At 35.3% G+C, this 23,334-nt stretch overlaps 1 protein-coding gene across 2 annotated transcripts in view; it reads right to left on the bottom strand.

The window, feature by feature from the left end:
* Positions 1–23,334, bottom strand: part of LOC128895077 (glutamate receptor 1) — a 609,208-nt gene that overhangs the window by 242,273 nt on the left and 343,601 nt on the right. For both annotated transcript variants that reach the window (XM_054157320.1, XM_054157319.1), the window contains exon 2: positions 8,199–8,351. In XM_054157320.1, the coding sequence (XP_054013295.1) occupies positions 8,199–8,351 (153 nt within the window). The remainder of the gene's footprint in view (positions 1–8,198; positions 8,352–23,334) is intronic.

The following is a 23,334-nucleotide window of genomic DNA, read 5'->3' as shown; positions in this document are numbered from 1 at the left end:
GTTTGCTTGCCTCCGACGTGGGTTACATGACGATCCAGAGGCGTCAACGGTACCTCGGAACCAGAAGTCATAATCCCACGCTTGCGTCTCCTGGCGAAGATAGCGCGCAAAGAGGTATATCGTTGGCGTGGTCGCTTTTTGTCGTCCTCCCGACGTCTCGGTTGCGGTGACGGCAGACCAATGTCTGCTCCAGGATAAACCGCGCGGGAATTGAACCCAGGGATTCATCTCGCGTCTGGCGCAGCATCCCCAGTTGGTACGCGACGATGAGAGAGAGAGAGAGAGAGAGAGAGAGAGAGAGAGAGAGCGCGCGCGCGGGGGGGGGTAGTGTGTGTGTAAAAGTGTGGAGTGGCGGGCGAACCAGCCGACGAGAATGGAAAGAGAACGGGAATGGAAGAAGGGAAGAGAAACGGTGGAAGTGTATAGAAGAAAAAAGGCGGGAAATACCCTCGGGAACCCTCGGCAGATTTATGCCGCTCCTGGCTGGTTGGCTCGCTGGCTGGCAACCCCCAGCACCCTATATACCTTCATCCTCCCTGGCCGCGGGGGTTACCTCCTAACCAAAGGATCCTGCAGGATATTATACGATATGCAGCGAAAGTTGATAGACGGCTATTACGTTCCGCTAAGACGAGCATACTACGTTCCGGAGGCTTTCTTCGTCTCCTTTTTCCCCCCTCTGATTTCTCGCTACGTTCAGTTTCACGATGTGATTTTTCGGTGGGAAAGTTCCCTCGGTTCCCGTCTATCGTCCACAACCAGCCGTTTCTCAGGATTCTTTCTCGTTTGAGAGTTTTTGTTCCTCGCTTAGGCCGCGTTGATATTCTTTTCTGTTTCTGCGATTCCCGCTAGATGTTCTCGTGGCGGAGAGCTGCTTCTTGGAATAAGGTTAAACCGTTGTAATCGGAATAATCTTTGGATTTTGAGAGAAATTATACGTTGGGACATTGATGGAGACTCGCACTGCACAAATCGTTTAACTTCACCTTTTAAAAGATCTTAAATTTAAGTGTCAAAACACTTATCTATAATAACTATTCTGAATAATAAAGATTAACACCATTAAACGACAAACACTATTACATCGCATTATTATTATTTGTTATTATTATTATTACTTGTACATTATTTCATCGCATTTCTCAACTTTTTGTTTTAAGGAGTCAATTGGAGGATTTGTGCAATGAACGGTTTATGTACCTGTAAATTGCAATGTGAAGATTTATAGAATATGATCTCCCAATTTTATTAAAACGTGTTCTTTAACTTAACGTCAGAAAATGAAGTAATACAAAAACTTGTCATAGTTCCATTGAAATAATATTTGAAGCGTACAGTTCCCAAAAATATAATATTCGATACAAATTTTAAATCCCCACCCCCTCATACAGAGTGCATAAAAGTTGCTAAAAATGAATTCCAATGATCCATTTTTGTGTTCCATAGTTCTATGTAAATAACATCTGAAGCGTAGGATTTCAAATGCCTTAAAAATTTGAAGACCCACTGCCCTACACAAATTCTACCGTGATGAGTCGATTAAAGTCCCTAGTAATGATTTTGATTGCTACAAGCACTAACCTTTGTGCCTATTAATGTAGAAACAAAAACTTTTATCTTCATTTCTTTGTTTTCTGTTTTATACTTTCACAGAAATAACATTTGAAACGTAGGGTTCCCAAAAACCAACTAAAAATATTCCAAGCATAAAAATTCAAATATTAGGAAGACCATTTCTCTACACGAATCACCCAGTACAGAATCCGTAAACGTCCCTAGAAATGAACAGAGATAAACAATAACGAAATAGACTTCGATTGCCACATGAACCATCCCGTGCGCTTCTTTACGCAGGAACAAAGACTTTTACCCGCCGGCTGGATCTAGTCACCGTTAATGTCCCTCAAGCTGAACGTTCGATGCGCCGTGGCACGCAGATTGCGGAAAAATCGGTATTCGTTACGCGAATCTGCGCGACGCGAGTTTTCCCTGGTAGCGAATCTCGCCCGTAACGGCGAGCGCATTATCGTATTACGTTTCGCTCGACGAGACACGAGCAACGCAAATGAGGACTTATGTTCAGCCGCTGGGTTCTATCTACCGTAATTTTTTCCGTTGCGCGGGCAAGGTTGGTCTTTATGACGTGCTCGCAAACCTGGAATAGAGTGAAACGAATTTACGAATAAAAACCGGGGGAAACGATGAATTTCGCGTGGAGCCAATTACAAAATAGGAAGTACCCGGCCGGGGAATTTGAACGAACGAATGCAAATGTTCGGTGCCCGACGCGATCCGATGTACAAGTATTTCGAAATTGATTGAAGTGGTATATGCCGGAACGTGACATAGGGCTGAATAGTTTTATTTTTTTTAAGGGCCAGTTCCATGTTGAATTATTGGGTTCCCTTAGAGCGAAATTCTGGAATTAGAAGATCAATGGTAACTACATATTACTTCTTTTTATAAGGAAGGTTCAATAATTAATGTACTCAGAAAGATCTGAAATTTTCGAGAAAAAAAAGACATACGTTGGGTACCTAATCACATTATTGTTTTCTTTTTATTCATGCTAAAAAATGGTTCTAGGAATTAAAAGGTCCTTCAAAGAAACTAGTATTTCATATATTGTTAATTTACCTTAATAAATATTATAACAATGTTAAAAATAAGATGATAGAGCTTTAAATATACTAATAAAAGTATATTCTGTTTTTGCAAAAGTTTCATTGGAGTATATTTCGTTTTAGTTCGTAACATTTCTTCGACATCACTTTTTAGCAATCGTTTACGTTTCTCTTTTATTGTATTAATATTGTTCCGAAGCAAAGTCAAATACCAGGTGGTCGAAACGTAAAATTCACTCAGATCTGGAACAAGTACGATCGTTTTTGCGTACAAGGAGTCTAAGGAGCTGGCGTAGATTTGCGTTTCCGCGTCGTCTCAGCGAAGCAACGACTGGAAATATTTAAACGAGCCGCATCTCGACAATAGATATGGCGGGGCAGCAACATGGCTTACCGTGGGATTATAACAACGGGGTTTTGATCCGGGCAAACCGACTAGCATTAATACAATTAGCGGAGCTTCCCTAAGTACCGTAACGTGCCACGGGGTCGGCCTGTCTCTTGGACTTGGCCCAAATATTCGCGATTTCGTGGCCAAGCCACCACGAGCCGACCTGTCCACGAATTCTATTATCGAATCTCCGCCATCCCGATATGGACCATTGTGAAATGCTCGAGTTCCTGCTTCCTACGCAGAGTCTCACATTGGTATTGATATTGATCAAGCTAAATTCACTCGTGAATTGTCTCTGTCGTCCTCTGCTTGATTAAAGTGTTCTATTCGAAGTATAAGTTCCAATAGCTTGAATTTCAAAAATTCTCGGAGTACAAAGGGTTAAGGGGCGGACGTCATATTCGCTTTGCCCCGCGCATTGTCAATCTCTTTAAAAAAATATTGAGCCTGATATTGTTTGGATACCATCACATATTGAAATACCTGGTAATGAAACAGCAGAGAAGTTGCAATACAATGCCTGCACCTCTTGACAGCCGTACACAAAATTACGAAACACAATGAATGAAACGGAAAACGTTATAAAAATAGTTGTTAAAAATAGCGAAACCAACAATGGACCAGCACGATTACAAAATAAAAACTGCATCAAATACATAAATCAACGAAAGAAACTATTTCACTACATCCAACAAGAAAGCTACAAACTACATTATCAAGATTAAGAATAGGATACGCTAACTTGGCACATTAATATTTAATAACAGAGTCAGAACTACAAAAATGCAACCACTATAATGCTACTCTCACCGTGCAATTCTGAATTGAGTAATGCGAGGAACTGGAGCAAGGCCAAAGGAATTTAAATATCTCAAAGATTTTGGAGAGGGTACTAAATAATACAAACGAATTCTATAAATTTATGAAGTCAATAGTCAACCACTATTTATTAGCTTAAATATAAAGATAACGTTTGAATATTCTACTGATTACTTTTGTTCTTGCGGGTCAATTGTGGTCGCTAATAACCTTGACGTTAATGCGACCTTAAATAAAACCGCGCATGGATGCGTCTATTAAAATTGCCGTGGCTCTGGAAACGAACAGAAAAGATGAAAACAAATATTGATCACCGTCGAGCAAACGTAAATTTGGACGGCGATATTTAAGTTCAGAGTCTCGACGCGAAATTGATTCCGGGACGCTATCGCGTCGCCGTCTGGGGATTCTATACAGGCATTGTTCACTTTGTCGTGAAACGCGTAGATTTGAAACGCGAACGAGTTGGCCGGCCATCCGCAGGATCGTTTGACGCTTTTCAACCAAGAGGGTGTCAGCCAATCGAGCCGCGCTGGAATTGCCTTTGAAGCTGATCGAGTCCGTTCTAAACCGTAAACGAATAGGCACCTGGGTGCCAAAGGTATCGGTGTTTTGTCACCGATGAAACCCTTACAGGATTTCCAGCCAAGAAAACGACGCCAGCTTAACAACTGTAACGTTAGTGGGTTCTTGTAACTCTACGAATACCAGGTTGTCTTATCACGTTGTTTATGTTTCAGAATAAATAACAATCCTAGGAAGATCTCGCACTACAAAGGAAACACCAGTAATGTGTAATGGCTGACCCAGAGAAATAATCCACAGTATCCAATCAAGTTCTAACATACTACAGTTCTTGAAACACGTTAAAATGATTGACCTTACATAATTTATTAATTATTGTAATGTGTTTCTACATATTCCTGTGCAGCGGGATACACGTAACCTTAAAAATCTAATTAAAAAAAGGATAAACTTATAGTAACAGTAGTATTGATATGGTGGGGACACTATCTAATAGAAATTAATTTATGAAATCATGATATAAGCTATTGATAAGCATTGATCCAGCATTGATAAACTACGTTTGCTCGATGAACTTGACTATACAGAGTGTTCAAAAAAAGCATTCAATATTTATATGGTGTATAGGGCACACTGTACTGAGTAAAAAAGCTTTAGTAAGCATAGGTCCAAAGGTCAATCGTTTCTGAGATATAAACATTTTTGTTTGCTAGTATCATGATTGACTTACTACTGGGTTTTCGATATTTATAGAAGATTTTCTGCTCATTTCTGTACACGAAATTGAAAAAATGAAATTGACGAAATTGTCGGCACTTGAATGGAAGCATTCAGAATGCAATTTATAAACACTGACATAAACATCGCATGCGATGGAAGCAAGCAAGTTAATTATGATACTAGCAAACCAAAATGTTTATATCTCAAAAACGGTTGATCTTTGGACCTACGTTTACTAAAGCTTTTTTACTCAGTACAGTATGCCCTATACACCATATTGAATGCTTTTTTTTTAACACCCTGTATTTCTTCTGTAACTATACAAAGTAATTCTGTCCAAAAGTTTAAGGAATACTTAATATAAAATCGGTGTACATATATTCGCGTACCAGATCTGAGCATTTTTGAAATGATATTATTTCAAATAATAATTTAAATAACACGTTATTTTATTTCATAATTATGTTGATACCTGTGATCACTTTTAAAATAACATATTATTAGGTCATTCCATAAGTTCGTGCTGCAGTCTGTGTCAATATTTAATAAAAACACTATAGACATTTTATAATGACGTATAATGACTATGTCAGAAATGTGGGAAAATAATATAAAACGAAAGAGATTACCTCATTTTATAACACTTAAAGGTACGTTTCGCATATTAATTTGAGTAGCAAAAGAATAAGTAGGATGAACATGTGGGACGTACTTTATTTTATATTTATATGAAATTGTAAAGTTGTTCTTCAAAAATTTATCAGGTGAAATGACATGTTCGTGACTTAAAGACACGAGATAAATTCCTATAAATTTCAAATGAATTTTTTTTAAAAGACTCGTTTCTTATACCTATTTCGAACAGTTATGAATGCGTAAATATCCGCAGTCTAGTGATAAGTAATATTTTAGCTAAATTCAATCGAACCCAGTTTGTCGAAGTTCGTTAAGCGTCTCGAACAATTGCACGAATTCCTATCTTGCGAGACAGTGTATCGGGTCTGTTGGGCCGGGAGTATTGATAACGTGTTATCTGAAACATCGTGGATGCAATATCTACGAGCGTGGTTCTTGTTTGCAGTGGGCACGATAAGAAGGGCTCCGAGTCGCGTGTCGTACGTGCACGACTTCCGAAGACGAGAAATGGCGGCGTTTCGATAAAGCAACGAGATTAGTATCTCGCTTGTATCAGGGACGAAACGTTGCTTATTTCGTAGCACACATGCTGCACCGATTCCGGACGTGCCAGATTCAATGGCGACCATGATGCCGAGTTTCCGGCACGTACGAACCTCAGCATTGTTGATCACTCGTCGTTCATGATACGCGCGAGATACCGTCGAACAAAGTAAAATCGATATCTACCGTTCACCGACGACATACGTCGTCTGCACTCGGCGGGTGCTTTTCAAAAACATGTCTAATTTGAAATTGTAAACAGGCATTTGGTTGGTGTCGAAAACACCTTGTAAAATATCAAATTGTACATGTAATTGTAGTGGAGTTTGTGGACATGATAAAAAAGTTGTAGATCAGTTTTTTAAGATTCGTACTCCTGCGAACTGACTTAGTTAGTAAAAGAATTATTTTAGCAAACCTCTTAGAATAGAATTGTGTTTTGATTATTTGGAAATGATTTAGGATTAATTATGGGATGTCTATTCATGCATGTTTATTAGATGTTTTCGGTTGTTTATGTACTAGTGTACTTTGGTTATTTAACTGGGTCAATTTTGACCCATAGGACTCCATATACTCCTGTATACCAAGTTTGAGGTGTCATAGCTCAGCGTAGAATTGTCCGATTCAATTCTAACAAAATTCAAATTGAAGAACGGAATTTGAATGATCTAATAATAGATTGTTATGATCATTGTTAGATACCCTTAAACATTTGTTTTATTTATTGCTATACTGGCCAGAAATATAATCCTGGTGTAGTAATTGCACGCTGGTAGTTAACTTCCGGTTCCAGGCAAGTAAATATTAGTATCAAGGGTACCACAGAATACTATAATTATAGGATATAGGATTATAGGATACTATAATTGAAACGTTAAAACTAAATACACAAATTCCAAAATAATAATATGTTTTAATCGAGGCAGATTTAATTGAGCAGGAAGTGGGCCGGACGAAGCCGGCATTTAGATACATAAGTTATCCTGATGTTTTTCTAAAATTCACGTTAATAAGGTTTATCAAGAGTGACTTTTTCGTTCGACTCGAAGACAGTTTGAAAGGCATTTAAAGAATAATTCTTATATGAGAAAGTGCAAAAGTTGCAGGACTCTCGAGAGTGTAGCTCTAAATCGACCGTTATATCCAACGAGTCGTGTTTCCGTTCTTAAAGCTGTCAGTAATCGAGTTAGAAAGTTAATTGCGATAACTACATTTCTATTAAAAAGTCGATCACAAGAATTATAAAATTTCTTTTTACAAACACTAATTAATTACCGCTAACCCAATCCTTAAGCTTTCTTCGAATTTATCTTCCAGACCAAGAAACCAGTAATTTGTATGATTGCTTCAAGCAAACTTCCTTCCATTTTCTTTTAATTAAAAATCACAAGATAACTAGATATCTTTGCTGCAATTAAAGTTTTCTGGAAGAAGTCTGAGTATCTGCATTCCTCGTCACATTATGATACGTAATCAATGGCAGAATAGATCAAATTGCGCTGCTAACTATTTTCCACGTGATTTTTATTTATGTAAAATAAACGAAAGTAACCATGTATTAAAAGTCTTTATGGTAAGCAGAAATATTGCTCTGTTTATTAATTCGATGACCTACTAATCAATATTAATTGATAGAAAAAGTAGTATCAGAAATATTATAAAATAGAAACACTTATTAAAACAAAAAGTGTGTAAATTCGTATGTGCCTTGTACGGTTCATAATTAACTAAAAACATGTTTGATCATAACAGAGGATTAATGAGGTTAAAATGAAGGATAGCCTTAAATGCCAAATATTCGTTTACTTAAATCTTAAATCAATGATATATTAATAAAATAATTAGGTTCTCGCGCAGTCGTTTAAAAGTTAAATTATTCGAAAGGTCGAATCTAGTAAAGTACACTGGAAATACGAATTTGTTGAATTACTTACTAAGACGGGATAGCTTGTATGCGTCCGCGGTATTAATTACGTCCACGAAAACCTGCAACTCAAACTTCCGAGTCGTGTTGTTTTTGTTGTGGTTCAACGTTGCAAATTTGAACGCTGATTGAACTTCGTCGGTGCCTTGCTCGAAAATTGCACCTGAAAATAGAAAATAGGAGCAATTATATATATACTCTATAAAAAAATAGCTTAAAGTAATGAACTGAAAAATTTCACCAGTTTTTAGATTGTAGATATAACAATATAAACACAATGGATATGAACGTGACAAATTTCTGAATTCGCTGATTTAAGGGAATATTGAAAATATGGATTGTATAATACGAGTCTTTATCATATTATCACCTATACACCAGCTAATATTAATGTTGTAGAAATATTATTATGTTATTTACAAGTAAAAGTAAAGATTTTTTTACAAAGAACTTTAATACTTTGTATTTTTAAATACAGTATCAAACGTTATTATTTTGTCAAGAGCATCGAATAGATGTGTAGGTGTTGCAATACATACACAATTTTAAAACTATGCATGGTTAAGAATAAACTGTTAGAAAGGGGAGTATATTGACGTTACTGGAAATTACAAGAGTACGTTGAAGTTGATTAAATTTACCTGTTCAAAGAAAATTTACATATTCTTTAACGATGTCGATATCCTCATTTACTCGTTACCTGATATTTTCAAATAAAAAGTTACTTCGTTCCATATGTTTACAAAAAACGGAAGTGGTAATTATTGGTTTTCCAGTTTTTATTTACTTACCTAAATTATCTATAATTTAATACTGTACCGAATGGCAGTTTGGTTTCATGTATTCATTATTTTCTTTCACTACAGTAAAATAATAGCAGAGTGCAATTAAATTACATGAATGCCGGACAAAGCTATTGATACTATGTATATAAATAACAACATAGAAAACATTTTAAATGAAAAATAATTTTACTATTACAAATAAATAAGTTCGACATTCCAAACAAGAAAATATAAAATAATTATTGCTTCATTTATTTGTTTCTAAATATAATTCATAAAGAATTCTACTATTTCATATATATTTGATTGATTTTCAAAATAATGATTAACTTTTCTGTTTCAAATAATTGATGTAGACATTGCAGACAAAGATTATAGAATTATTTGAACCTATAAATAATAACGAATTTACCAGTTAAACAACTATTTGCATGAGAATTCATTTAAATATTGCCCAGTCTGATATTCCAATTTTTCGAGTAGGCGTTCCATATAGGATCGCGATCACGTATCGCGGTTATTAACAAAGAAAAGGCGTGGTTTTCAGGGAGAAAATACGATCACCCTCGAATACAGAGAAATAGGGTGCAATAATCCGACGCAGCACCCTGTATCAGATGTATGATCGCACAGTGGTCCGTTTGCTAGTGGTTCGCATATGGCACAGTAGTACGAGCCAACGTCTGCTCAGCCACTGTCGGCACACGACCCTCGTGTAATTACGTCGATCCATTCGCCGTTAATAGTCGGTAATACGCGCCGATATTAATGCTACCACCCATTCGATAGTTTACCCTAAACTCCTCGTATTTTATCGATATTCCGTTAAATTTCTGTTTATGACAACCTTTATTGTCCCCCGCGACTCTGTGATCCTTTGAGTCCTCGTTCAACGGTTTCCAGAACGTTACTCTTACTTTGAGAATTGGGAATCGACTCGCTGTACTATACGGCATCAAGGTAATGGTTCAAAATATAAATTATATAATATTATAATAGGGTTTTTAAGAAATATTTTAAAATTTTGATTTTAAAGAAACCCCTAAGTGCGTGAAATATGTGATTCTATTATTTTATTAATTCGTCCACAAATGTATTTAGAAGTACTAATTCGTAGTAATTCAAAATGTGAATTATATAATATTAATAATTTAAAAAGTTTACCAAGAGGTGTTTTAAAATTTCAGATTTCAGTAAAACACAAATAGCATGGAATATACCAAATTTTTGTATTTTAACACTTTATCTACCAGTCTATTTGCTTCGTATCATCAATACTACTTCATTGCATTTTTTTTTAAATCGTTGGAATTAGAAATGTTGCTTGAAGCAACCAAGGATCATTAACAATTCAAGGTTTATTAAAAATCTTCTACTTTCATGGGGTTGTTATTGTACCTCTCTATCATTTTTCAATTTAGAAATACCAACATTTCACAAAATATGTACTCTAATCTTCAAAACGATAAACAAAGCTACAGATAATAATTCATAACTTGATAAGTAGAAATTTATCATAATATTCAGCTATATTCTTTAAAACCCCCTAATTCCATAGCTACTCCTATAGAATAACATTTTATCCTATTTATCTTTTCGACCGAGTCAAATTTTGAAAAATTCAAGAACGAAGGAATAAATTGTGGAGTGTTTTTCTGATGTACCGAACAAACAAGCAGTTGCGTCGTATTGAAATGATTTTCTTCGCGACTATGGAAGCTGCGCCGCTGAATTTGACTTTGTTCCAAATGTTTCTGTTTCTTTCCGAAATGAGAGAACTTTTTACACGCCTCCGGGAATGGTGCATGGTGTAACGTTATGTAATATTCTAGGATTATTCTTATTCCTCTCTCGCTTTCTTTCGTACTGCGTCTCTGTTGCAATCACGTTCCACGCTTCACAATTCCTTCCTCGCTTGTGAGTTCTGAGAATACTTAAAGAACCGCGTATCACTACACCGGTTGGTAACTGTATGAAGTCGATCGTCAAAGAAGTGTCCCTTGCGAACAAGTAGCCGACAAATCCAATATTTAAACGCTATTTTCTCTTGAATTCTTTATATACAACGTCTTTTTAAAGTTATCGTTTTTATGTCGAAATTTCGAGGTAAAGAAAGCTGTTTGATCTAATTTACAGAGAGAAATTGTTTACTCCCAGTCTTTTCTTAATTATTTTCTGTACATTTATTGTTTTGGAAATATACTTAAAATTTAGGTGAACGAATTATTCGAAACAGGTGAATTATTTAAAAATAGCAACACTAGAGAGCATTATTTGTAGCTTTATCAACTTGCGTGTGTTGCAATTTCTATACTAACTTTATTTCAGTGGATATTCGAAACAGTTAAGTATTTTTCTGGGTGGGTGAGAGTGTATCTATCAACCCATACTAGAATAAATCAATGAAAGATAAAACTAACGAAGTGGAGTCACTTAAAAAACAAAATATACAAGTCAGTATTCTAAAAGAATTGAAAGCATAAACTAGTCTACATGTTTAGAGCACTAAATTGTTTATTTTCTTTGATGTGGAACTACTGCTAAGTACATGGCTACCTCCATGAATTGATAGCGCAGTCAACGAGGAGTATGGCAAATTGCAAAATTGATACAAGTGGAACTGTAAACATTGTTTGGTACTCAAGACGTTGACGGTTCGCGGAGCAAGTTTGTAATAGCGTAGTTGGGAGAAGTTTGATGAGCTACGGTCATGAAGTTGCGCGTCAACTATCAGCCATTTATGATCTAACGTGTCTCAGATTTCCTCGGCGTGGCACCATGTATGCAGGTAGTTAAAGCTACGACAGTTTTCAGAAATTCCACAATTCTACAAGAAAACAAGTAACATGACTCATAATTTACATTTGATCTTCCTTTCCATTCTTTGCACCATTCAACACAACGAAAAATTGTCTCAATGATTTGTTATTATAAATATTGCTATCTACTAATACTGTCTATGAAGATAATTTCAATTCTTATCGATAGAATTTCACAAATTCTTTTCAGCAGAAATATTTGAAATGCGAATCATCATTCTTGGATTATTAATTGTTTAATAAAGGCTATAGATGGCAAAAGGTTCTTAAATCATTCGAGATAGTAATTATTTAATGTGTGCAACGGTAACTGCAAACATATTTAAAGTTTCTCTGACTTTTGAACCATTACAAATAAATAAAACTGAATCACCAAATGTCCCTATTCCAAAGGAATTTTTAAAATATCATGAAATTAATTCCGATTGCAATTTCTGTTGTATAATAAATGAATACTAAATCGAATTCTCCACGATCACCAAGTACATTAAGTACTTCGATTCGATTATTTCTTATAAATTTGTAATTTTACACAGTTTATATACATTATAAAATACAATATTAAATAAAATATAAAATATAAAATATAAACCATAAACCTTCATGGTAGTTACAGTTCTTAAATCAATTTGTAACTTTTGTTAGAATCGATCCATGCAGGGTAGGTGTTCTAATATTACTTATCGCCCGCGGTGTACTTTCATTTAAGTTTTGATTCTTTTTCTATATCTGTGCATATATGAATATACATAAACGTCCGCAGTCTTTTCGTGAGACTCGGTGAAGATAGAGTCGATAGAAAACGAGCAATCAGGCGAAATCACGGGGAGAATCATGAATTCCTGCAATGACACTGCAGTCTTCGAACGATCATAAGAAAACCCAGTTATCAAGAAACACGTATTCCACGCAAAGTTACTTTTAAATACCAATCTGGGTACACCTGTTTATCACTGCAAGCGTTGACAGATGGGGCGCCGCCGCGCGTCTATTGATTGGTGCCCAGACTCCCCACCAGCCTCTCACACTCACATCGATTCCCCTCTCTTGCCCCTCACGAGCGCTGTTCTTCGTCCTCCTTCATCCCTCTAGCTTCAATATTCATTTGCCGTCTCCCTTTTCCTCTCCTTTTTCCTGTCCTTCATATTTTTCCATCGCTAGCAATGCCTTTTCTTCACTGAATGCGCTCAGACATTGGTATTCGCCGATGTTCAACCCCTAACGCATTTTTACATCTCCCCTTTTACCTTCTTCTGTTCGTTCCAACATCGTTTACCTGCACCGTTTCTAACGACCGATTTTTTCGCGCATTTGTTATCGTTCCAGGTGTTAAGTGTTCGCGGTAAAAATTCTTCGCCCCGAACTTCGCGAGGATTTTGCGCGTAGTGCGGTCAGTAATTACTCTTCGAAGAACCATCCCTTTTCGGGAAAAACCAAATAAGAGTTCGTTTAAAACAGTTTCATTTCTAGCACTCAACACTCGCGCTAACAAGGTTACGTTTTCCCTTCTCTGGAAATAAGTCAATTCTACTTTAAACTTTGTGTTACTTTCTTCTTACGTAATGCGTTTTTAAAGGAATATTTTGACATCGCTTGCGTTTAACGCGAATCGTTTCATATTTATTAAAAATCATTTTTTACAATTTTCATAAATACAGAAAGAGACAAGTTCTCATTCAATTGTTTCTATTATACAAAGTGTTGCCAAAAATGTGGAATTCATTTCCAGAAGCAATTCTTCACATTTTGAATCGAAAAGTCATTTTCCATTTGGCTTTCTCTGGTTTCGTTATCGAGATATTGGCAATTCAAATTTGTGCGCGTGCGAATGCACGTGTTCCTTTTGCATGAGCGCGCGGATGCGCGCGCGCGCGCAATCAAACGGGGCGCGCCAAAAATCACGTCAGTAAAGTTTAATTAGTCGTATCGAGATAAAGAAGCTTCAGATTAAACAATAACACAGGATTTTTCGATTACTTTTCACGTGTGAAATTTTTGTTAAGACTCTGTATGTTACAGTTACTTATGGACGAATTAGTTGTTGAATGTGTATTAAGGCATCTGGCCACCCTGAGCGCTCGCTAGATGGGTACTATTCTTAAAAAAAAAATTAATTACAAAATTAATCAAGTAATCGCAAAAATCCATTGCTATTCTTCAGATAATGTATCTAAAAGTAGTGTGTACAAATTTTAGAGCAATCGAACCGCACGTTTACTTTCTTTTGGGATTATCTTGAAACTACATTTTTCGAAATGGTACAACGTAAATCTCGTAAACTACCGGTCCGATTGCTCTGAAATTTGTACACACTACTTTTAGATAAATTATCTGAAGAGTATCAATGGATTTTTGCGATTACTTGATTAGTTTTTTTTTTATTGACGATTTTTCTCGTGAAATTTCGGTGAAAAATAAAAAAAAATTTCCACAGCTCATCATAATCTTCATAATGGTAAAAAAAAAATCCAATTGCTACTCGCTTGCGACAAACTTCAGAAACAAACTAATATCTATTTTTTTATTTTTTACATGCAACCTAAAGGATATAAGGATGGTACAGTTTACGCGCGTTTCGTGCCGAAGACCTTCACCAAGATTGTCGAACGTTTCTTTTTTTTTTTTGTTGTCTCAACAAATTTTGCATGTATTCATTAAACCGTTCTTTAGTATGCGTCAAAATATAAAAATATTTTTTTCTATACTTTCGCGTTTATGAATTTTTTAAGAATAGTACCCATCTGGCGAGCGCTCAGAGTGGCCAGACGCCTTCAAGAAATTCGATAACATTGGTGTTAAATACTTCATTAGTTTTACAAAATGAAGAAGTTGTTGCACAGAAAATTAAATGTATCTTTATACTGAATCTGAGTTTCAACTCATAACAAATGTTGTAGGACTTTAAATACAATAATTAGTGAAACTATATATAAAATGATAATAAACATATTTTACAATTCGTTAGTTTCAAGAACAAGTTTAATGAAACAAAAATAGTAATTTAAAAGAGAACACAAATTGCATTACAAGAAAATATGAGATGAAACGTTGCAATAACTGTTAAACATTGTGTTCAGGTTCCTTCTGAAATACTTTTTTCTTCATTAATATTAGTTTGCTCTTATTAATATCACATGTAACCAGCAGCACTGCCTTGAAGTTCGGTTAGCGGGGTTTCGTTTTCACAGCTGCCGCTCTAATCAACGCTCGCTCAGTTAAAGAAACCCGAATACTGAAGGAAATAACTCTTGATCACGAATTCGATCAGAAAATTTGATCAATATTCGAAGCATTAGTATCGATTCTCCCCAAATTAGACGCAGTTTAAAATTTCCTCCACTGGTGTCTTTACTTTCATCCTTTTGTTTTTCTTCTCATGCGCTTAATTGCTCCTCCATTCTGTAATTTATTTCGATTCCTTTGTGTGTTTCTTTCGCCGTAGCTCGCGGCGTGTTTCCAGTTGTCCCTTTGTCTACGTCGCTCCGAGCCAATCAACCAACCGCCCTGCATTCCTCCGCTCCGTGAATTCCTGAAACTCTCGAAATCTCTCGTGTGTTTGCCCCTTTCTTCCGCTTGTCTTTCGATTCCCCCTCTGCTCGACCGTTCGCCCTCTTTCTCCTCACATTTCTCTTGATATTCAGTCTTTTCGCGATTTCCTTAACGTTACTTGATTTGTTCAAAAACGATAAATGAAAAGTATTATTTGTTCAACGATTTGGGAAACGCACCACGACTAATTATTTGTTGAAAGCAGACCCTCCCTTCTGCTGCGAAACCCCACTCACTGTAAACCACCTTTTATACGATTGCCTAAAACTTTCCTCCCAGCGTACAGTGGCGGATTTCGCCGAAATCCTGGCCAAAAGTGAAAAAATTTTTATCTCAATTTCACAAATCTACTTATTGCATTTTGTTTATAAATGATTAGAGCATCATTATTCGACAATAGCGATTTTCATTGTACTATCCTTTTAGAGATACACAATCTTGAATTTGTCAGTTCTATAATGTCAAGTTTTTAAGCCATAATTCAAAATAATTTTTGAGTGTAATTTCGAATTATAATCCCTTACTTTCATTATTGGTTATTGTCAGATATACTTTAAATTAAAATATAATTCGGGTTTATTGTTGTATTTCATTGTTTACAGCTGTGATAACAAAAAATACGGAACCTATGAATTTGTTACCATTTCCTAAGAAAATAGTTTCAAACGGTTATCAAGCGGTTTTTCTCGAAGGCAGGCCTGCTGAGTTTTCTTGCGATAAATTGCGATATTATGAGTTGTTAATATTTGTTTGTTGGGCGCGCCGTCTATGGAGCGGTACGCTTATGGCATAGGACCGGACGGGCTTGTGTAATTCTACACTGAAAAAAGCTTGCTAGTCTGATGAGACATTTACAGCACAGGATTAAAAATATGGAGCAGAAAAAATGCATTTTTGTCCATTTACAGATAATGATCAGCACAAAATCTGTTGACCGTCATAAATCGGGAATACGAGAGTCCTGATCAACTTTTCGTACGGAATTAGAATTTGTATAGCTGTCTATAAAATGTTTTTCCTTTCTCCTTCAACAGAAATTTTCAGCGACTCCTTTGAAAAATGACACACCCCTATAAGACATTTATAACGAGGTGCACCACTACCACGACACGAACTTAACCGTTATAAAGAAATGAAATTCGTACGAGCAACAGCCAAACGACAGACGTCACTCAAATTTCGTAGTACTTACATCGATTTTTATAACGGGATTTCAAATTATTTCGGTTTCGTAGCGCAGTTTTGCAACGACCATAAAGCTAAAACATTTCGTAGTTTTCAACTTTCCCTTAAGATTAAATAATTAAAACGTTTTTATATTTCTAAGTACACATCAGCACTTTCATATTTATTAAAATTATTTTTATATTCGATACTTAACGTTGAAAAAGTACTCTATTATAATTTTACAGTCTATGGCGTCAATTTATTGTATATTTGAAATTATTACTTTTGGCCAGGATTTCGGCGAAATCCGCCACTGTGCAGCGTCACAAATTCAAGATAAACTCGAATACCGCCCTCACCTCCTAAAACCATATTAAAGATAGAAATTTAATTCTTTAACGAAACCAAACTCTTCCACAAAATATAAGTTATTCCAAAATTCGTCGCGAATAACCTCGATGTCAATGCAACGTAAAACCTTGAATAAAAAGAGATTGCCATCGTTGACCATAAAATAAAATTCCGTTTACACAACTCACAAATAGTAAAGTCGTTAATATAAACGCATGCTTCTGGATAACGTTTAACTACACCGTTAAAATTGCATGCAAGTTTAAAAAACAGAAGTCGTAGCCACTCGATAACAATTTCACATACGTGGAATTTAAAAAAAAAGTAAAAATAGTAATTCTCTAGCACACGTTTACACGATCAGAAAAAAGCTGACATATACCGCGAACGAAATTCGGAACACGCACTAATTTTACCCGTCGCGTCGAATATTAAACCGTTTCTGGGAAACTGGCGCCGTTCAGCGCAACGTACGGCATTTTATTTAAACATTGCTTGTAACTCCACCGTTTGCTCGAAATTCTGGTGAAATTTTCCAGAACGGCGAACGCTATTTGAACACTGTCCGCAGCCTGCTCGTGTTTTCCACTTTAACGTGAAAACGTATATACATAGAGCAGCGCGCGGACACCATAAACTCCACAGTCCTATCGGTCGACGAGTGGGCCACCATAATAAAAGATAAACAGATAAAAGTAATGGAAACTCCCGAAGCGGATGGCAATCGACGAAACATAACGACATTGACGATCGTTCGGCTTGTAATGACTATTATTTGAAATTTCCTCCGTTCCGCTTCCCAGCGTCGATAATTTCATGCTTCGCCGATCAAACTTCCAACCCTTCCCCCCGATCCCTTCGGTTCTTCTATCTCCAGCGTTTTCGATTCGCCTAGAATCCTGAAGTTTCTCGGTCGTTTAAGCGACGCAAGTTTTGTGTCGGGAGTCGCTCGTCGCGCTCCTTGTAATCGCAGGAAAAAGCGTCTGTAAGCTGACGTATTTAACCAGGAATGTAAAACTTCATTTTGGTTCGCACGGTCCAGTTTGTACTTTGTCGTCATGTTGGCGATCGTACGTGTGTAATTATTTAGGAATTTTTGTTTTAATTTATCGAAGGTCAATATTTATTTGGGACTAATTGAAGTAAAATAGGTTAACAATGTACTTGTTTCTCCAACAGGAACATTTAAAATATCTGATTTGAGATTAATTACGACATAGTGCTTGTTAATATTCGTACATTAAATTATTAAGGAATTTATAATTACGTTGAGTTGTTTTACTTTATTAATTCATATAATCCTTGCTTTAACTATCACCATTGTTATTGAATTTTCTACGTTCTTTCTTACCTAATGTTAGTGCTTTCACCATAGTTGGTTCTTCTAAATATTCTTTTTTATTTTATACTTAATATTATATATAAAAACAAAATTAGTACCATCGACCAATTTCAATATTTTGTCAGATTGTAATATTTTTCACAAACAAATCAAAAGATATTTTCTGCTTATTCTTTTGTACATAATAGAGTCTACTTCATACATAATAATAAATTTAAAATTATTTTCAACTTGTTTGTTGGAAACACTACAATTTAAGAAAATGGCCAATATGCTTCAATCTAAACAACGTTGACCTATAATGATTTCTATTCCGATGATACAAAACGTATAATTACAAGCATCTTGTTCAATCATTTTATTTATAACACTGACAAACAGACTTCTCATTGCTTCTTTTGTTTTCTTTTTTATTGTTCCACGTCTCCACATCATTTTATACCTTACACTATCCTACGTGAAATTGCAACTGGTTGTCATACAAAACGATAGTTTTCGAGGAATACTGAACAAAAGTTTTCCAATTTTTCTGTAAAAAGAGTTGCGTCTGTTTAAACAGTATGGAGTTTCGAGGCTTTTTGCTATTCGTGAAATTTTTTTCATCGCATACGCGAAAGCAATATTCAGCGCCCCGAACAGCATAGTGCCGTACGGAAATTCAATGGTTCACCTTTGACAAAAGCCTCGGCTACCACTGTGCCCCGTTGGAACTTTCTATAAATCCCCTCGCGCGATAGTACCTCGCTATTTTGCAATATTATCTGTAAAACAGCGCAAACGACCAAATTTATCGAACGGTTTCACAACGCCGCACACTCGTATTTCATATTTACTTGTGCCCCGCTTTATTCGAGAATCAAATACAACGCAATTGCACCTTTGAGTGCCATAAATTAATAACAACATTAATTTTATTAAAATTTTAGTGACACGATGCACTTGTGTTTCATTTATGAAACATAGTTCCATATGATCTCAATGAACATGCTTTGCTTAGCGTTTTCGAGCTTTGATTTAAAACCACTACTTAGAGTATATTTGCTGGAAGAATTACCGATCTATAATTGGAGTGGAAATGAACATTATGCATGAAATAAATTAGTAATAGCGAGAAATGTATCACATAGAGTTGAATAGTTTCGAGTGAAACACATTCTGATGTTATTAATTTTTCTGCAGGTGGACGTGTCACAGAATGTATGAGGATAATTATCGATTGTTTAAATGGAATCATTAAAAGATTTCTCAACAAAAATCCATCAACCTAATTACGTCTAAAGTTATTAATTTAAGACCTATTTTATAATCATTACATTTAAATATGCAAGAAGAAGAAAAGTGGAATTATCTATTGTATTACATTTAAATATTTAAAAAGAAAAAGAATATAATTATTAATGAACCTTCTTGATGCTTGCAATATACGATATTAATGTGCACTGTTCGGTCAATAAAAGGATGTATTTTTCAATTTAATAGCTTCAACGAACTGTACCTGGAAACAGTGATTTCGTTAAGGTTATACTTTCTTCGGTTAGTTTTATTTCTCGACCGTATAGATTTATCAAGAAGTAAATGTCCACAATAGTCTGCACCTATTTGAAGTGAAGGATCGTTGCTCAGAAACGTACGGTGTATTGATTATCAATAATTCAACTCTTTGGAAATGATCAAAATTCTTATCTAAATAACAACCCTTTGGGATTTATAAATAATATGTGCAATTGTTCCTCCAGTAGATTTTCCATTCGTTACGTTAACGTTTTTAACGAATACACAAAATTTTTATCCTGTAACGGAAAGAAAAATATACACTTTAAATAAAATTTGGACGAAAGCAAATTAAATTGTAAATAAATTATATATTTATATATTTTTTTCTGTTTTCAAAAATGCACAGTATATGGTCGAAAATGTTTACATAACGTATACAAAATTTACTTTGTTTATGAATACGTATGTATTGCACCTAAAACCGGATTTCAATATGGGGAGTGGGTGGAGAAAGTATTCGTACACCGATCAATTTCCAAAAAAACTGTGTAAAATTGTAATTTATGAACTTATTTTTTATAAACAATGACATTCTACATATTCTCGAAAATCTCTAGAATACATAGATTACAAAAAAAATAGCTGTTTATATAAGTTGCGAAATTAACAAGAAAAAAACAATTAATTGATAGAAATGTTGAAGCAGTAAGTATTCGCACAACTGTTTAATCTTAAAACTTCATTAAAAAAAAAGAAATGTACATTAATTTATAAATATATAATACTTCCTTCGAGGGATTTCCTTTTGATTTTATAATTATTGCAACTCTTCTAAGCGTTAAATTAAATAAATTATTAGTTATTCGAAGTGGAATCTTCTTCAATTCCTCTATTAGAGCCATTTTTAAAAGTTTTTTCCTGGAAATTTGATGTTTTCTAATTCGTACGAAGCAATAAACTAATGTGTTTACGTTACAAACTCTACTGTAAATGGTTCGTCATAAGAATCGTACAAATACTTATTGCTTCTATACTTTTACCCACTTTTCGAATTTTTTTGTTAATTTCACAAATTATATTAACTAGTTAATGTTGTTTGGACTATATCTATTGTAGAGCCTTCTGAGAATATGTAAAATATCATTGATTATAAAAAAAGAAGTTAAGAAACTACAATTTCACACAAAAGTTTTTTGGGAAATTGATCGGTGTACAAATACATTCTACACCCACTATATACAAATTAAACAAGAAAAATTGCTGCTAACTCGTGTTTCTTGTTCTGTTTTATATACATCAACGTATGTAGTATACAGTTAACTCGAAATTGCAATTGAATTGACCATTCGATTATTTTGTAACATCCTCTATTTTGTCCAAATAAGAGTTTAGCATATATCTCAATTATAAGACAACCTCATTCAACCATTGCGTATCGGTGTTTCTCAGGAACAATTCGCAAATTAGTCTGTCAAAAACAATGTGTTATAAACAAAACGAATAAACGGATTTATTTATGTTCACGAAAGGATCGTAAACCGTCGCATTAACTATACGAGTTAGCGAGCTGGAAGTTCTTCTGCTGTCCCTGCGTACGTCGTAACGAGAGCTAGAGGTAAAATAATATGCACGCGTGATCCCCAGTGCGCATATCCTGTTTCTGCCTTGTATAGGATAATCCATTTGTCTAGGGAATCGGAGGACACATGAGAGCCGAGGATTCATAAGGTTAACTGTGCAAGCCCCTTTCGCTCAACGCCACGGCTAATCAGCGAGGCGGATTCCTGACAAATCCGATTCTGATTTATCAAGATTCAGCTGTTAAAATTCTTATTTATTAAGATTCAGCTTTCAAAATTTTGATTTTTCAAGATTCAGCTTTTAGAATTCTGTAATAAGTCATCAGTCATCAGTTTTGCCATAATCGTCACGGTCACCTAATTTAAATTCAATAGAAAACTGCTAGAAAGTGTTGAAAACTATAATTGCCGAAGAAAATATAACCAATAAAAATTAATTACGGGAAACAGTTGGAAAATAAGTTGTAAAAGTCCAAAATTGATGAAATCTATGCTAAAGCAGTGTCAAGCTATTCTAAAAAATAAAGGTCATACCACAAAATGTTAATATAATTTATTATTGTTTAAATAATATTACGTAAACTTTTTAAGTGTTTCATGATCACACGTATTATTTGGTCCAAAGCTAGTTTACTACCAAATTATTGGTTAATATCCAAATTTAATTTTTGATACATGTTATGAAGGATTTTCACATTTTACAGTCTCACGCCTATTATTTTGTCTATTACTGTAAACAGAATTCTCTTTCGTAATTCTCTAATAGAAAACATGTTGAACCACAAATAAAAATTTGTTTATTTTTAATCATTTCTTTCAATGATAATAACCACGTGAAATTTGCCTTCTTTTTCCACGAATAACACGATAACTTTACAGTGGATCGTCAGATATGAAAATACAGTTTTGTAGCTACCAGAACCATGATTTCATAACAATACTAAAATTAAATCATTTCTATAATTAATGATCTTTCGACGCAAATAGGGCAATACATTTTTGTTGAGAATATCAAGCTGCATCAATTGATTCCATAAAAAACGTATGATTCCATTTATAAAAGAACGTTAACGATCCTCATACACTCTCTGACACGTCCACCTACAGAGAAATTAATTCTAATATCAGAATGTGTCCCACTCGAAATCATTCAACTCTATCTGATACATTTTTCGTTACGCATTATAAGATCGAAGTAAATCATGATGGTGATACCTGATGAACCACCCTGTATAAATATTTGTACTGAATACAGTAATGTCATTATCAGCCCTATTATCTTGGTCAGCGCTGTATGAGACTTGGAGATTCATAAAATTAAGCGTGCAAGTCCTTTCGCTCGACGCCACGATTAATCTGCGAGGCGGCTCCACGACAAATCCAATTCGACGACAATGACCTAACGAGCTAACTCGATCTAAATCTGCTCCCAATATCCTTCGAGAAGTCTGCTGACTGTCGGCGTACCATCCACGAAGACGTCTTGTCGCCGCGGAACGACGATCCGATATTGTATCCCTTAAGATATTCCGGGGATTTAAATTAAGTCCTTACCCGCAGATATTGAATCCACTTTATGTTAATACCGAATGATCTTCACCCGCGCGAAGAACCAGGGGAGCGAGCCTGGAAAACGAACGACTGAATAATTTTCTGAAAGCTGCTCGCGAAGAAGGGAACCCGTGCGGGAACAGAAAGACCGGCGGCCACGTTGATCCGTTTCTTTAAGAAAGAACTTCGGAAATCGACTGGCTGGTTCGTCCGTCAGTTTTTCTCACGAGCTTTTCCTTTCCTGGGCCGACCGTTATAATTAAATTAAGCGATTTGGTAAACGTTCTCACCCTTGATCCTTCTACGGGCTCGAATAATTTTAATTCCACCTATCAGCCTGGCGAGTTGCTGTAGGTAATTTGGTGATCCGAATATTTGGAATTTCTTTGGAAGAAACGATTCGTTTGACATTGATTAAAATTATACACCTATTTAAAGCTCTCATTATGTTTCAAAAACATTATATCGTAGGACTATTAGTAAGCACGAACAAGGGGATATATATTTG

Source organism: Hylaeus anthracinus, unplaced genomic scaffold (assembly GCF_026225885.1).
Source record: "Hylaeus anthracinus isolate JK02 unplaced genomic scaffold, UHH_iyHylAnth1.0_haploid 4, whole genome shotgun sequence".
NCBI lineage: Eukaryota > Metazoa > Arthropoda > Insecta > Hymenoptera > Colletidae > Hylaeus > Hylaeus anthracinus.
Note: the sequence above shows the minus strand (reverse complement) of the source record. Positions and strands in the feature narration are given on the sequence as shown.